General features: G+C 42.5%; 1 protein-coding gene across 4 annotated transcripts in view; it reads right to left on the reverse strand.

Moving 5' to 3' along the window:
* Positions 1-1,261: 1,261 nt before the first annotated feature.
* The window catches only part of sipa1l1 (signal-induced proliferation-associated 1 like 1), a 96,457-nt gene continuing 80,369 nt past the window's right edge, over positions 1,262-17,349 (reverse strand). For all 4 annotated transcript variants that reach the window (XM_074685772.1, XM_074685771.1, XM_074685773.1 and 1 more), the window contains 14 exons: positions 16,316-16,414; positions 15,158-15,333; positions 14,683-14,970; positions 14,146-14,295; positions 11,903-12,036; positions 9,920-10,017; positions 9,264-9,751; positions 8,154-8,339; positions 7,232-7,409; positions 5,702-5,936; positions 5,378-5,548; positions 5,173-5,284; positions 4,845-4,923; positions 1,262-3,420 (listed from right to left, as the gene is read on the reverse strand). In XM_074685772.1, coding sequence (XP_074541873.1) covers positions 3,277-3,420; positions 4,845-4,923; positions 5,173-5,284; positions 5,378-5,548; positions 5,702-5,936; positions 7,232-7,409; positions 8,154-8,339; positions 9,264-9,751; positions 9,920-10,017; positions 11,903-12,036; positions 14,146-14,295; positions 14,683-14,970; positions 15,158-15,333; positions 16,316-16,414 — 2,538 coding nt within the window. In that variant the 3' untranslated portion in view covers positions 1,262-3,276. The remainder of the gene's footprint in view (positions 3,421-4,844; positions 4,924-5,172; positions 5,285-5,377; positions 5,549-5,701; positions 5,937-7,231; positions 7,410-8,153; positions 8,340-9,263; positions 9,752-9,919; positions 10,018-11,902; positions 12,037-14,145; positions 14,296-14,682; positions 14,971-15,157; positions 15,334-16,315; positions 16,415-17,349) is intronic.

Consider the following 17,349-nt stretch of genomic DNA (forward strand, 5'->3'; position numbering starts at 1 on the left):
TGATTGCACAGGGATGGATCGATTCGCCCTTCTTATCCAAAAACCTGTTAACGCAATCCTGTTTATAAAACACTGTGCAAAGGTTCTTAAAAAAAAAAAAGCTCTGAAACATTTGAACATTCACATTTCCCTTCCACAAAGCACCAAAAACTGAAGCTGAGAAAAGAAATCTGCACTGCACAAGAAGTCAACATTCACACTGGAGATAACAGGACTGACGTGAGAGTTTCTGTCTTTGTTTTCATCCAACTTGATGCACAATTTGAAAGATGCAAGCATTTGGCCGTTCTTCAGTTAAATACAAAAATCTGGAGCACTTTCAATAAACAATCAAATATGAAACAGAAGTGTTAGTGTGTGGATCAGATTCTGGCTCTTATTTTGTGGATTTTTGAGGCGTTCACATTGTTGGATGATCACTAGAGTGCATTTCACAACCGTCTGACTTCTTCATGGAGCTGTTAAAACTATTATATAAGTCACAAAGCAACAAACTCAAGCTTTCCACGATGCACTGAGTGAGATTCTTAAAACAGAACCCATACTTTTCTTTTTTCTTTTCCTACACGTCCACTCATCTTCCTGTGGAGCTGAACGTAACTTAAAGTAAACATTTGAACATTTTTATGCTTTTTTTAGGTTCTCTTTACATTCAGGGTGCAGGTTTGTGCCACATGCATCAGATTCAAGATGCTAATTTAGCTCGAAATATTCTATTTTGTGTCAGAGGGATTAAATGGCGAAGGTCAGGGGGATTTAAGGCTGAAACACATTTTCCCCTTACACACTTAAGTTGGCAACCTGTAGTAACCTTCAAACTTTCTTTGTGTTAAAGCTCCTGTGACAAACTTTTAGTTTTTGTAGACTGATGTGATGAAAAAAAGTCAACTTCATCATTTGTAGGAATATCTACAGGCTGCTTGCAGCGCTACAAATCTGGTGATGGCCTTATTGATGTTTGTAGCTCATAAAAAAGGAACAGGGTTATTTTTTTGACGTGTAATATTCACATATGTTTTCAACATCCATTCATACTCCTCACAGGAGCTTTAAACACCAACAGATCTGTGATAATCCTCTGATTCTTCTCTTTTCAGGGGAAAGCTGCGCTAAGAAATATACTGCATGTCACCAAATGCAAAGGCACACACACACATTTTCATCCACTTCATACACACATTCACACACACACTGGTCCCTGTGTCTGGAGGCTGAGCAGCTGTGATTGTGTTTCAATCAGAAGTCTCTTACTTTGATATAAAGTTGGGTGATATGAGTGTGTGTGTGTGTGTGTGTGTGTGTGTGTGTGTGTGTGTGTGTGTGTGTGTGTGTGTGTGTGTGTGTGTGTGTGTGTGTGTGTGTGTGTGTGTGTGTGTGTGTGTTACCATGTGTGTTTTTATTCGGGATGATGATGATGATGATGATGAAGAAGAGCCTTTCCCTTTCATCTGCTCCCCAGGTGCGGTTTCAAAGGCACGTCCCTGCTCTGCCTGGGAGTAAACGACCAAAAGAAGTGACTGTAGGCACAGCTGGATCGACTGATGAACATTCACACAACATCAACACACACCTCCGCCGAGCAGCAGCTCCCTTATATCATTCCTGCTCAATATAATCCATAAATAACTTCTTCTGTTGAGTTTCTACCTCTAAATATTCTCATTTTACTAATAATACTGAACCTGAGGAAACTAGAAGTTGAAATGAAAGCACAAACACACACACACACACACACTCTCACATACACACACACACACATACACTCAAGTACACCTATGGTCTGCTCCCTTTATCAGAAACCAACCTTTGATTGTCTCTCAAAGCTGGCCTTTTGTTTTTTTGTTTTTTATCTGTTCTGAGTTCTTCGTTGGCCTCCTGAGTCGACGTCTGTCAATGGAGGCGTTTGGAGAAAGTACAGAGTGACTGGCAGCACATTTAATAATCATGACATTTCCACTGGTCACCACTAGAGGGCACTGTAAGCAACACGACAGCAGGCTCGGGCACCACAAAATACAACAGAATACAAGAAGAGAAAAGCAATCTATTGAGGAAAGAAAGCCATTTAAATAATATAGCTAGTGACCTTTTCTTGAGGAACTAAACACTGATGTCAGTTGTACTGTACGAAGAGAACAACTTATTTATTGGAATTATAATACAAGGAAATAAATTAACGCAGAAAAAAGTCCCTCCTTTACTCTCGGTCCTAAAAATGTCTCTATCATTGCTGATCAGCTGGCTCTCTGTAATCCAGACACTGGGATGGTAGATGAAGTCCTCTTTCCTGCTCCAGTGGAGGCTTTTGTGCACTCTTTTAAACTTCTTCTCCCCACACTTCACATCTTCATTCGAGCCATGTGTCCCGTCTTCTTCCTATTGCTTTTAAGACACGTACAATCGAGATGGACCAAAGCACTCTGGAGATCAGTCTTGTTTTTTGGCACCACATGCCGATGGCTTATAGATATACTCCCCCCTTTTTTTTCAGGTGTTAGTTCGTGCTGTAGACACAGGCAGGATTCTGTAATCCAGATCTGAGGGTCACAGAAGAGAAAATATGAGAAAGAAAAGAAGAAAATCTCTGTACAAATCCAGGCCCTGGATTTTGTGTTTGTGGTTTCAGCTGCTGCCACGCCACAGGAGTTGGAGGTTTTCGTTTCATGGCGAGTCCTCCAGATTCACACGTGAAGAATAGGTTTGTTTCTGTAACTCCATGAGGCCGAGGGGACAGATTTTTTGTGCACCAGTCTGTCTCTGTGTGATGGCTTCAGGGACAGACCTCTCCAAACCTCTGGAGTTTAGCTTAATTTGGCACAAAAGTCTCCTTGAGAAAGAAAAACTGCAAAAGGGAAAAGGAGGGAGTAAAAAGGCTGAATAGATCGATTATCACATCCGCTGAGGGTATTCTTCTTCTGTGTTCGATCAGGAGCAAAGGTCTTCTTGAGGATGGCGCGGGACGGGGTTACCTCTTTCTCAGCATTTTTAAAAAAGTAATTATGGCGCAGCAAGATGAAAGAAAGTAGGTCCCTTTGGAGTATCTAAGTTGATCTTTTAAAATCTGACACCCATTTATCGTGAGTCTCGTCCTGAGAAGTTCAGCAGAGGGTCAGTAATATTAGTGGCTGATGTTTGGGGTTCAGAGGTTTCTGTATCGACTCGTCTCCACTTCTCTTGTGCAAAGTTTCTCTTAGTGTCAGCCTCTCTACCTCCCGTCTAGACGCTATGTGTAGTTTAACGTGGTCGTGCCTGTGTGTTAAAATGTGCAGGTCAGAGTCAGTTCATGTCGATGGTGTTGAAGACCCACTCTGTGAACTTCTTGAGCTTGGCAGCAGAGGTCTGCGACTCCTCCTGCAGTCTCTGGTTGTCCTCCCAGAGCCTCTTGATCTGCCCCTGAAGCCGCAGCTTCTCTTCACGCTCCTGCGGAGGAAGAACGAGCAGAGAAACAAGCATTATTAAAAAGGAAACACAAGGTTCAGTGATTCAACGGAGATAAAAATCACTGTAAACATCGCACAGCATATAATCAACGCTATATCAGTTTTATGTTTACATCCACCTCTCAGGCCTGCAGGCGGTGAGTCACAGCCAGATTAATCTCATGGGAAGAATTCATTAGGTGACATTTTGCATCTGCCAAACGCTCAACTTGCTTGCATGCCAAGTGTTAAATAAAAACACTGAAATGTCTGAGTTTCTGTTGATGCTGTCAATCAGCTGAAAGCTGCTGGCTTCAGGCTGGAAAAAGAGGCGACAGTGAGGCATATTATTTTTGTAGGTGTCAACTTGATGCACTGGGATATCCTGCAGTATTTCACAGGCTGCAGAGAGCTTACGGAGAATTGCGTAAGAAATAAATAACATCCGGACAGTGAATATCGGGAGAAAACTCGTCCTGTGACTCGCTAATGGGAAGCTTTTAACAAGGTAACTGCTTAAAGGCAGAGGACGACCCTTTATCCTTGTTATGTCAGCAGAGACTGCCTCTATCTAAAGCATGACGACAACAGAGATCAGCCGTTACAACCTAAAAAAACAAGCCCATTGATTGACGACTTAGTGGTGTGCATCCTTCTCAAACCGCTTTAGGTCATCATTAAAAACATCTCAGATAAGGAGATTTCAACTTGTAAATCAAACTAAACTAGGATGCATTCCCCCCTGGACTTCTGTGTTTGAACAGCACTGACATGTTCAGCTGAAGGTCTCCAGTTTACAGGGTCACTCTTAAAACTAAACACCGGGAGCTCACAGAGACACAATCACACTATTAGACTCAAAGAAGACCATTTTTTAGGAGATAATAAACCAAGTCAATCACAGCTGATTTATTACCCAAGAACTGAACTTGGGCCCTGGTTCCTACATTTGAACAGCATGTAGTTCTGGGCTAAAGTTCCTGTGGTTCAAAGGCAACTCAACCCTGAAAGTTACAAATATCCTTCTGCCCTCTAAAACAGAAAGAGTGAATAGGATGAAGCTCTCAAGTCCCTCCAAACAGCTCCTCTCCTCTCCTTCCAGGTGACTTGTCACAAAACTTGTTTGAGTGATTAAAGTGAAAGTGAAGTCAGCAGGTTCCACAGATATGCAGCAGAGCAGCAAGCAACCGCTGACTGTGCACTTTCTGTTTGAGACCACTACTTTTTTTTTCTTTTTTTCATTTACTCCCTGTTCCTCTGTATGCAAATGAACCACAGCCTCACATTTTTTATCCCAACTGGCACTCGAATGGAGAATCGAAGTCAGGGATTCATCTTTTAAAAAGCTGAAAACATGGGGACAAAAGATCTTCTCATGCAGCAGAAAAGAGAATCTGTGTGCTTGATGGGAAAGTGCATTTGTACCTTCTTCAGATCCTCCTGGAGCATCTTCACCATAGCCTCCAGCTTTGTCACCTTCCTCTCCAGCCCTATGTGGCCCTCACTGTGGAAAAGGGAATGATGAGTAATATTCAATTATAACTAAACTCGCCTACAGAGCTCAAATCTTTTTTCAGCAGCATCAGAATCAACAGTTACTATGACTGACTCCCAGAGCAGTGTGAGTGTGTGTGTGTGTGTGTGTGTGTGTGTGTGTGTGTGTGTGTGTGTGTGTGTGTGTATGTGTGTGTGTGTGTGTGTGTGTGTGTGTGTGTGTGTGTGTGTGTGTGTGTGTGTGTGTGTGTGTGTGTACCTGGATGAGGGCCGTGACAGAGGGGCAGGCTGCAGCTCTATGTGGGGCTGCTGGGGGCTGGAGGCACCGCTGCTTCTGTGGTTTGCATCTCCAAACACGTAACTTCTCTGGACTAGAGGGGAACGAAATGATGCCAGCTTTTATTGCACGCTTTAAATTTTCAGAAACAAAATACATGTTTGCCCTTTTGACTCATTGTTGATACCATAGTGTGTGCTCCTTTCAGTCTCAAAGGTATTGGCCACATCCACCAGGTGGGTCCAGTCCAAGGGGCTGTCCCGGCCTCCAGTGGGGAGGGGCATCAGCTCCTGAGGAAGGGGTCCACGATGACGCTCCACCAGATCCACCAACGATGTGTCAGATGCAGAAAGATCACCTGCAAACAAAATGTTGAGTTACACTTATGTCTCTCCGTGGATGGGTTACCCACATAGTATCCAGATAAAAACAACGAGCATGAATTTTCCCACAAACTGAGAGAACATCTGTCCTCTAACATCTGTACCAGTAAAGAGCTCTGTGACCTTACCATGCAGTTTGACTCCCAGCTTGTAGGAGGGCCTACGGAGTGGGACCCCTCGGGTAGTGGGTGAGCGTGGCAGGGTGGAGCAGCTGAAGAGATTGTCTGCAGCCAGTCCTGGATCAGTCACAGAGTCCCCAAGTGAAGGAAGGCGCTGACCCCGATAGATGCTCTCATCTGACAGGGTGCGGTGGAGGGGGCGATGGCGGTTCACGGGCTGGTCTGGAGGGGATTTTTGGCTGTGCTGTAATGAGCAGTGAAATGGTAAGCGGGGTTTTGTCTTACTAAATCAATTTAAGATCTTTTAATATACACCAGCCACATCAGCACCTTATAGCACTCAGCACTTTCAACTTGCAAATTATTCATGGTCCTCTTTTTCCTGTAGTTTTTAATGCTTTTGTTTAAGCACTTTTTTTAAACTAATTTGAAGGAAAAACGCTGATCGATGTGGACACTAATATTTTTTGTTTAAGAACGATAACCACGGAGGGGTTCCAATTAAGAGTTATTCAATCTATTATACTTCAATAAATTATTATTATTATTTTTTTATTTCATAGCATTTCATTTTATTCTGTTTTTTCTAGTTTATTTTATATTATTTTAAATATTTTATTTTACTAAATTTTATTTTAATATCATTTTATTCATTTTCTCATTTTTATTAATTTTAAATAATTTCATTTGAATTTGAATTCATTTTATTTTAAGGTGTTTTATTTTACTTAAATCATCTTAGTTTATTTGAATTCATTTCATTTAAATTAATTGTTTGCATTTTATTTTGAATTATTTCATTTACTTTAGCAATCAAATTGACAGCATGATTTTTACAGGGGGTGTCATATTTCACTATTTGCTGCATTTTCCCGCTCTTTCTCCTGCTCTATCGTTGGTGTTTTTCTTTTTATGCAATGTGAAGCTGGTGGGGGAAAGACGATGATGTGTTTCCTCACCTTTTTCATTACTTTATTCTTAGATTTTATTTTAATTGATTATCCAAATTTTACGCAAATAATATCTGAGCTGTCAAAATGACTGCTATGGTCAATCTAGTAGATGCAAAATTCTGTAGACCGGGTGCTAAAGGTAAGAGTCTGTACAGAACTGGAGGATACTGGGAAGGAGTGAAGACTTGCCTGACATGTTTATGTAGGGTCAACTCCACATTCAAACATAACTCATCCACTCTGAACTAAATGCAGACCTAGTCTTGCAGCACTTTATAAGCATCTGATTACTAATTTCTTTGTTATTGAAGACTTCTTTTTCAAATTTGCATTTTTAACACTTCTGCTGATGAATAAAAGCTGGATGAGATGAAAGATAGATTGGACAAACCCACAGAGGGTTTCAAGTGTTCATATAAAAAATCTCAATGAATGAGTCTTTTCAGAGCAAAATTAACAAACAAACCAAGGCTAATCATGTATCAGAATAAACAGAACTGATTGCTGTTATTTTTTGTAAATTGACTTCATTCATCAGGTATCTCACAGAAGTAAAACTCGTCCTTTAACAGATTTATCAACATGCCTGCAGACGAGTCTTCTCCTTGTGTCTGCGAGGAGCTGGAGGGCTGTCTGGAGCTCCGTGTCTCTTCACATCCTCCTCCATGGTCGACTTGGCGTGAGACTGAGGTGAGTGCATCTCCCGAAGAGAGGGCCTGGCTGCAGGTGTGGGTACGTCTAATCCACCTTCTCCTGGAGACTTCCTTGAATAACACGTGGGTGAAAAAACACAATTAGGCAAGATCAACAGTTTGATAATAAAACATAAAAATAAAGATCAGAGGGCTTTGTTAGTGAAGGTTTTCATTTTTTACATAGCTTTGGGTGTAATATCCTCTTCCACCACAAGGGGGTAATCAAGTAATACATATATCTTTATTTGAGGGAGCCATAAATAGGGAAACAGTGTGGGTGGACAAGTAATGGGATCAAACACAGGCTCATACGGCAGCTTTACCACAAATACTATCATTATAAAGCTGCAGATTCCCAATTTGATCAGCTCAGCGTAGAAAGAGACAGGAGAAAAGGATGCTGCATTATGATATAACAAGACTGCAGATCCAAACATAGATTCAGCATTAAAAGCTCCACTGAGATGTTACAGATTGAGCTCAGTCATGGAACAATAATCTACAGCCTTGTGATAAGTATTGAAGCTAGATTTAAAGACAAAAAAGCAATCTCCAATGAACCCTGCTAGGGAAAAAATGCACAAAACTACTACTACTAGCCTCCACCAGGACTAAACTGCAAGAGAAATGACACTGTTCTTAAAGACCACCTATTGCACCTTCCAGCAGTGTAATTTAAACTCCACAAGCTGTGTCTCCAACAGTAATATCATTTAACTTAAATTTGTGCAACTGTGTGCAATAAAAATCCACCCCTGGGCAAAGAGCTGGTTTTAAAAGACTCAACGACAACATCTTTCTTTATTTGCTTACTTGCGCGTGTCTCCAAAGTCGACAGAGTTTATTGTGGAACCGGGCTTCCTCCAGCCAATCAGGAACTTGGACTGAGCTCCCTGGCGAGGGTAGAAGGTCTTGGGCCCTGGGGAGGCTGTGGACTGGGATGAAGGGGAGGTGGCTGCAGAGGAGGACTCGTCTCTTGGGGAGCTGTGGCCTGAGTGTCTGACATGTTGGAGGGGAACAAAGACAGAGGAGTTTTGGTTTGGTTTTGTTGAGGAAAAGATACAAAACGTTGCTTATAACCCTGGTAAAAAATTCAATAATCAAATTTTGCCTCAAATATTCAGAGAGAAAAATCAAAACAAGTTTGCCCCTGAAGAAACTGGTTTGTCTTGTGTCAACCACTTACAGGTGATGAATGATATGTCTTGCATTCTCTAGGACTCCCAAGGGGGACACAAATTATTGAGTTATAGATGAAAATTCTATCAAAGTACCACCTGGGGTTGAACAAACTCATTTCGGAGCCCCTTCCAGTCCCCTACCAGAACACAAACACAGCTTAGACACTGCCTAGGTAATGCCCAGGTCATGAACTGTAACTCTATAGGAGCAGTGGATTAAGAACAGGAAGAGCGAGATGCTGGAGTTCCAGCTCAGCTCTGAAAAGTTGGACACGTGTTCCGTATTTCCTGAGGCCAAATGTGGAAAGATAAGAGGGACTTCAAGTCACTCCCATGCTGATTTTCCAGGAAAATCTCATTGAGGCAGAGGAGTGCGCAATCTTCATGGGCGTAAAAGAATAATGGCTGAAGCTAGGAGAATTGGGGACATACCAGATGTCAAGTGGAATATGTGACAGTGGAGGAGGTCAATTTAGCATTTGAGAGTGAAATAAATGAGTATGTTTTAGACTTATTATAACGTAGCTTTAAGAGCTGAATAACCATTTCAATGTGTTTTCCTTCAGATTTTAAACTGTAATTTAATACATTTGGTGGTTTTATGGCTCTTAAACATTACTAGTTCAAGGCGGGACATTTATACCTCAATTTTGATATAACGGACCTAAACAACGTCATGTGACCTAAACAGTTAGGCCATACAATTTTTCCCTTCATAGGATCTTTAAAGACATGGACAGACCTGGAGTGGGATCCTTGGTCGCTCAGACTGTAGGTGCTGCTGTCTCTAACCAGCAGATGAGTCGGTGGAGTCCGGCCTGCTCCTTCCATACTCCTCTCACTCGGAGGTCCAGGAGACTCTGCAGCAGCTGGCGATCTCTCCAGCATCCTGCGTCCTCCCTCTGTCGGGCTGTGCCAAGGAGATACCGAGCGGTCCCTGCTCTCTCTGCTTCCACTCGGAGCCAGCAGGGAAGTGGTGCTGCCGTGGTGAGAGTGAGGGTGGTTGTGATGAGGAGCGCTGTAAGAGCTGGTGTCGATGCCGCTATCAGCTGATGCCCCCTGGAGGTATCCTCCTCCTCCAAGGCCGTTTGGCTCTGAGTCGCCCTGGTCACCGCTGGAGCCTCCACCTGCACCCATTTCGTACCATTTGTCACTGTCGCTGTGGCCCCCGCTGGAGGCTGTGCTGGAGAGGGTGTTGCTGCTGGAGTGTCCAGAGTACGGGCCATCAGACTGTCAGAAGAAACAGAAAGAGGGAAGATGAAATGACGGAAAGATCTATGCAAGCAGGATGAGCTTCATTCTTTAAAGTTTACTGATATAAGACAAGCCACCAATAACTTTCCTGCCAGAGTCACAGAAGTTAAAAGAGAGAGTTGTACGACTGGTGTGAATCCTGACCTGGCTGCCCTTCTTCGGGGACAGATGTATGACCTGCTCCTGTCTCTGGATCCGTGGAGCTCCAGAGTAGCCTTGACCAGACTTTGAAACTGGTGCCTCTGCAATAAGAGGAGCAGCAAACAGGGGTTGGTGACAAACACATACACAGAGACGGAGCGAGCCTGCCTGCCTGCGGCACAAACAGATAACTTGCTGATGATTCAACAGAGAAGTTTGAGTTCCCCTCTCTGCTTTCTTCTGTGTATTTGCTGCTACAGCACTCACGCTTCCAGGAGACTCATAAAGCTGACAGTTGTTTTTATTCTGTCTCTGTCGTGTCCTTAAACAAAAACTCTGTATCACTTGTCATCCAGAACCAACACAATTCAAACACAAATTTGTCCCCAGACTTGTTCCTGCTGGCTTTGTTTGTTCGGGGAAAGCTGTGATGCATGAGGAAATGTGTCTCTGTATCCCGGAGCGTAACTTGGGGTAGATATGGCACTGTTGTGTAATTGTTGCTGTTATGCAAGAAGACATAGAGAGTAGGCAGCTAATGACCACAGAGCTGAGCGAGGTATCACGGTATCTGCTGGAGTGAATCTTGTAGTAAATTCCTCCACATCTCGCATAGAATATTCATTACTCGGCATAGTTTTCTCAGCAGAGCGGCCTGCAGGGCTTTCTGCACCAATTAGCCATGGTTGCATGTGTGCATGCCTGCTGGTTTGATCTCCTCTGTATGTGAAAGCACGTACACATTTGTGCGTGATACATTGTTTGGTGTCTCTGGACACTTTTCAGATGTGACTGGTGTCCCAGATGTGCACAATGTTTCCCCAGCACCTTTAGATTGTGTGTGCATAAGAAGGAAAGTCATGACAAATCATTTTCTGGGTCGTATTTCCTGATGCATGAATTATAAACAAGCTGTTGGACATCAAAGAAAATGTAGTAAATGTTGTGTTAAATGGTGTCAGCAGAAAACTTCAGCTTTAAATCTTCATTAAGAATCTACTTTGAACATTAACAGTGTCCTTTCTGTGTATGAGGGACAAAGAAAGAGCAACAGTGAGTCCTCTGCCCTCTGCGTGACTCATGTTATTTCTGGACAGCACACGGCCACATCATCATCGCTGAGGACTCGAGGGTCAAGGGGGTATGGAAGGGAGGGGGGAGGAAAGGACAGAACCCTAAACCACAGAGACAGCAGAGCAGACTGTGCAGAGCCGGACTCTTGGCTGACACAGGGCGAAGCTGGCTCTGGCTGCATTGTCCCACCCTGACCAATAAAGACTTAAGTGCTATAAACAACCACAAAATAAGAGACTTGGGTTTTTTCTCTGTGATTGTGGTGGTTAAGAACAGGTTGAGGGCAGGCTGGTAAACATCTGACCGAAGAAACATCCTGAGCAGCAAGAAGGAGCGTTTAGCCTCCGTGGTTTTCCGAATCTGAGCTGAAAAACAAGAAGGAAACTCCCGAAAAACACTGCATTGAAAGGTTACTGGTAGTTAAACGAAAAACAACATACGAGACAACAAAAAAGATGAATGAGAGGCTAATATTAGCAGCAGCACACAAAGAGCAGAATAGCCATCTGTGCTGAATTCCCTCTTTCACCTTTTTGCCTGTTTTCAGAGACATTAAGATTTTTTTTCTGAGACGGCAGAATATTTCACAGGAGGAAAATGGGGGAGAAGAGGGATAGAAGTGCTGTTCAGAAGCAGTGTGGAAGCTGTCAGACTTTGTATCTCAGCTGTGGAAAAACTGTCGCGAGCAGCTGAGGAAGCATACACAAACTCCCTACACACACCTCAGGATACCTGTCAGTTTTTTAAAGTTTGGAGATGCAAGTAAATATGGATGATTTCTCTCCTCAGCTGCCCCTTCCTCTGACACGATTCAGGAGTCAAGTGCTTCATACATTCCACAAAGAAAAACAATCCAGGAAACTGCAGAGTTTGCCGTTTTGACTCCACACTTTCCCAAAAGGATGACTTCACCTGTTGATCCTCTTTCATTTCCTCCTCCTTCATCCATCCTCGACCAATTAGGAGTGGACTTCCCGCTGGACGCACCCTCTCCAACTGCCTCCCGCCTATCCCCAGACATGGGAGAGTGGCGAGTGGGGGGAAACCTGATTAAAAATCAGAGAATTGTGTTCAGCTTTTAAATCATCAAAGTGTGTTTCCACCATTTAAACATGTAGAGCTAGAAATGACACAATGGGAGAGTTTGAAACACAATGCGTTTTCCCACAGGCTGCAGTGGGTGGAAAGAGACGGTCTGTCAAGAGCATTATGAAAGACAAAGAGACAGGAGCGCTATCACCTCACTCTCCTACACCAACGTCAGAGACTGTTACAACTGTCAAATAAATCCGATCAGAAGCCAACCTCTGCTTTATTAGAATAAAATAAATTAATCATGAAAATGACAAATCAAGTTTTATTTGGGTGGAATGAATAAAATCCCTGCATGTTAAATCAGAACACCAAACAGTCCAACAAGACTTTGTCTCACAATCTTTTTATTCAGCACAGAAATTTCTTCTTTTGATTTTTTCTTTTGGCTTCCAGATTTTTTTAAGAGGGGGTATTGTTTTTTATTTTAGACTTTAAACCATCCCTCTGGTATCTCTTTAGTATCTTCATAATTCACAGCTCAAAAATATTCTTATTTTTCTCTCACCAGTGTTTTGGAAAACCCTTGATTTAGCCTCTGAAACACTTTGATAACGCTGCTGTCTATTTAAGCAACTCCCCTTCTCTCTGGTTGGTCTGCCCCTGTAGGCCTATCAGGGGCAGAGCTATTGGGCGGCCTTGTGTTTAAGGCCCACCCCCCCGCACGGGTCATTATCCATACTAAACATGTTCAGATTTATAAACTACTTCAAATCCATGTGTTGTAGAAATCTCTGAATATCTTAAATCTCAAAAACAAGAGGTCTGGGGGTCGTAGAGGTACTGCAGGGGGTCCATGACATTTTCGGTTGATGGGGCAACTTTTAAAAAATATTTCCAAAAAGTTACGCAAATAATCATGCAGCTGCATATTTGATACTGGTTCCCCTGAATAGCCTGATACTAAGTGCACACTAACGAGGTACATTCATACGTAGAACTAGGCACGGTTTAATGCAACACACTTTTTTTTTCACTTTTCCATTTCTCTTACAGTTGAGGGGTCCTTGGTCTGATTAATATTAAAGATTCCTGCACTTTACTCGTTGCAACACTCCAATTTAAAAAAAAAAAAAACAGAGCAAGATCTTCACAAGACTTGTTGAAATGATGAGGTCATTGCACCAGGATCTCACTGATTTATGCCACAGAAGAGCTGGCCAATCAGAGGATAGGGGGTTTGTGAAGCAGGGAGACTTAGAGAGACAGGAGCTAAAACGATTTATTTTGAAAAAAAAAAGAGGCTGGAATAAGGATTTTCTAAAACACCAGTGAGAGAAACTAGGGATAGTTTTGAGCAATATATCATGTAAAGGCTCTACAGGGTCACCAAAAGGACAGTATAATGACTAAAAAATGTATACTGCCACTCTTTAAAACCATTTCAACAAACTTTTGATAAATTCTTCACACATTTAGTAGTTCAGAGAGGATGAAAACTGTACTCCTGTCTCATGATTTCTTTTCCAGAAGATATTTGGTTACACAAAGGTGTTTGTTTTAAGCTTTTTTTTCACATAATTTCATAAAATTGTGTTATATAGACTGTTTGATGTAAGGCAGAAAGTTCAAAGACATCTCAAGGGCCACTTTCATATACTTGTAGAGAGTCTCCAAGGTGCTGATTTGACCTTTTCCCTTTTGGATGATTTTTTGAGTTAACCTTTTTTGTTATTAGAGACTAATTTAAAGAAATCTATGACCTAAATTTGACTATAATGTCAGAATTCTGACTTTTGAGGTTAATGTCGTAGGAGTTACTTTTCACCCTAAAGCCTTCAGACTTATTTTCCACAATCTTTCAGGATAGCCTGATTTTGGACTTTCTACCAGCATATACAACCAACCACATGTAGAAACATGCTTGTAGCTCTGATTTGCATTCCTGTTTATGCTTTGTTTGATGTTTGGACTTACATCCTATGCATTTACTCAGTTATTTCATTTTTATCATAAGGTCATATGAACCATCTCACAACTTCCAGAAGGAATTCTTATGACTGGTGTAAAAGGAATATCTACTTCCGCCCACTAGAGTAATCCCTCTACCCCAGATTCCTTACTGCTCAGGCATGGACTTCTGTCTCCAGTGAGCCGAGCTTCCGGAGGCGTCGCTGGAACATGACAGGTTACTTGGTGAGCTGCGATTGTGAGGCGAACGACCCAATGCCAGGGAGGAGGCCAGACTATAGCTCTCACTGCCCGGGGACATCCTGATGGAGAACAAACACATACACATGGGAACTGTAAGGGTCTGGAGGCTCATGCAAATGAAGGAAATAAAGCAAGATGGAATAAACAAAGCAAAGCCTTGTAAGGAGCAAAATGTTCTAAGCTCTTCCTGCAGAGGAAATGCCACTGGTTCCTACATTGTTGGTGCTGTTCCCACACAATCAGGACAAAAGAAAAAAGGATGAATATTTTAAAGCTTCTCCCAGATATCATCTGTTTTTAATACATAAACTAATGTGCATGATTCATTGCAATCACAGACTTGTCCCCCTCTCACAATCTCTACGTTTTGGGAACCTAATGCAGCCTCCCCAAACACAAGCATTATGTTCCAACGACCCATGATTCAAAGAGCTATGAGCTCTGACCTCTTTGTATCCAGAGGTCGGCCATCACTGCTGACACTGCGTGGGATCACTGCACCCCTCTCCAGCCTCTCCGCTGACAGCGTCTTCCCCACAGAGCTTCCCAGGCTGATGGCTCGGTTTGGTTGGTGGGGCTGTGGGGAGGCTGTGAGAGACTGCTGAGGGCTGCTGGACGTCCTCTGCCACTTGTTGTTGTTGCTCCTGAAGGGGAACTTGTACTCGAAGGAGCCGCTATCGCTGCTGCTGCTCTTGTATTCAGACACAGGCATTCGATAGAGCTCTGAGCAGCCCCTGTGGGAGAGAGGAAGGGGACAGAGTGAATTCAGGTAGCTATTATTTCACCATGGTGGGATTTAAAAAAAGATTGGTTTTATTCATCCAAGATCACAGCGTAAGATCTTTGCACATCTGCTGCATCTCAAGGGGCTATCCCTTTAAGAAGTTTAAATTCAAATTCACATTTCCCCTTAAAACCTACCTGCGTGGGGTGGCGTCATCATGAGGTGGGATGATCACAACACGCACTGCCACTGAGGTCCGCAGGAGGTCAATCATTTGCTCATGGGTCAGAGTTGCTACAGCAACTTTGCAGATTTCAACCAGTCTGCTTCCCTGTCGCAGTCCTGCCTGCCAGGCGTAACCATACGGCTCCACCTGATGCAAAACCAAAGTGTATTAAGTAATGTCTAACTGCACTACATTTGGACCAAGCATAGGCTACTAAAGCTCTGTGCATTCTTCAGAAACTCAACAACTCTTATGGCTGATGTATTTAAATAAATGTATTCATCATTATCTGATGATGTGAGAGCATAGTTAAGAATGCAGGATAAGAAATATTTTGGGGTTGAAAGTGTCTGAATAAGAAAAACAATCCTGATTAAATCCAGATCCTGATCCTGTCATAAAAACATTCAGACATATTTTGCCCTTATCGCCCCCTAATGGGGAACATTTACCCTTGTCAGAAGTAGGGCTGGGACAATATGCTCTCGATTTGATTCTATTATGATTTTTGGAGAGCTGGTTCGATTTAGATTGGGATTTTTAGTTTGCTTTTTAAACACCAGATCATGTGAAAAAGTTAAATGATAACAATAATGTCTACAGACTATATAATTTTCCATAAAATGCACATCACGTGATTCAGAGAAACATTTCACTTTCTGCTGGAGAAAAGTAGTAACTTTTTTCCAATCTTGTTCATAAACAAAGACTGAAATGTAGAATTTTAAGTAGAAAAAAAGTATTTTTTGAAAAAGAAGAAAAGGACTAAAAAAATCCCAATATATCGATTTTTTTTATTTTTTCTCCTACCCCTAGTCAGAAGCAGAGTTTTCTGATGTTTATGCAGCACATAACCCTGCAGAAAACTGACCACTGATCATCTGGTTTTAAGAGACTTAGGCAACATGTAAGCTTTGATTTCATCAGTCTGTGATGATGGAACAAGGAGGTTTGAGCACATTGAGAGACTGATTTAAAGAAATAGTTATCATAGACACGATATTCATTCATAGATAATAAATGTGTCAGTGAGAGCTGCTGGCTCTTGGTCATTTAAGAGAAAGTCATCCAGTGAAAGTAAAGCAGTTGTAGTCAGACTGTTTAAATATAGTAACTCAGAGACAGATACCTCAGCCACGATGCCCTCATAGTTTACGTGGAAGCCGAGCTGCCCCAGGCCGTTCCGACGGAGCGTCATCTCTGACGTCTCGCAGCCTTTAGTCAGTAACTGGACAGAGGAGAGGGGGGCATACAGATGAGTCAAGCACATAGGAAAGATGATGTGACAGGAACGATCAGAGGAGAAAGAATGAAAAGGAACAAAGAGGGTCAAAAGGGTGAGGAGAGAATATAATAGAGCAGAGACGTGAGAAAAGAGACACAGAAGGGAAGAAAAAACAATTCACAATGTACAAAGTAAGAGGCCTGAAATAGTTCCTACTGTGTACATTCAAAAAGTCAACAGGGTTATCTGAATATATGAGAGTCTGAAAGATTCTATGACAGTTGAGAATTTAAGTCAGGATCCCCCATCTTTCTGAAATAGACAAACACTGATTGGATAAACTGTGGTTTTAATTGTCCTCCTCTTTTATGACTTTTCATCTTGGTTGTTTACGTCTCTCCCCCTCTAGTGACGTGCCTGGTGACTTCAGGGCACCTTTCATTTCCCCCACTGAGTCTTCTATAGAAGTCAAACTCACAAGGAGGTGTGAATAAATCATGCCGTAGACGTGCACCTGATAGGAATTGTTATGATGCTCTCTGATGTTTCTGAATGTGTGCGTGGGAGAGCGGGAGCGTACAAGAAAAGAAATAAAGCGATGAAAAGCAAACAAGGGGAGGAAAGAGAGCGCAAAGGAGAGAGGGAGATAAAAAAAAGGGGGAGAGAGGAGAGATCCAAAAAAGCAGAGGGCCCAAGGCCACTTCTCCTCCTCTCTCTGGCACCGAAGGAGTCCAAACGATTGAAGATTAACGCCAGATGCATAAAATGAAACATGAAAGTGGTACATTACTGAATCTTGGGCCAAATATTGTGTGTGTGTGTGTGTGTGTGTGTGTGTGTGTGTGTGTGTGTGTGTGTGTGTGTGTGTGTGTGTGTGTGTGTGTGTGTGTGTGTGTGTGTGTGTGCGTGTGTGCGTGAGTGTGCTTGCATGTATGATG

Source organism: Halichoeres trimaculatus, unplaced genomic scaffold, assembly GCF_033239565.1.
Source record: "Halichoeres trimaculatus isolate MK-OKI-2021-1 unplaced genomic scaffold, fHalTri1.1 fHalTri1_scaffold_13, whole genome shotgun sequence".
In the NCBI taxonomy this organism is placed as follows: Eukaryota; Metazoa; Chordata; class Actinopteri; order Labriformes; family Labridae; genus Halichoeres; species Halichoeres trimaculatus.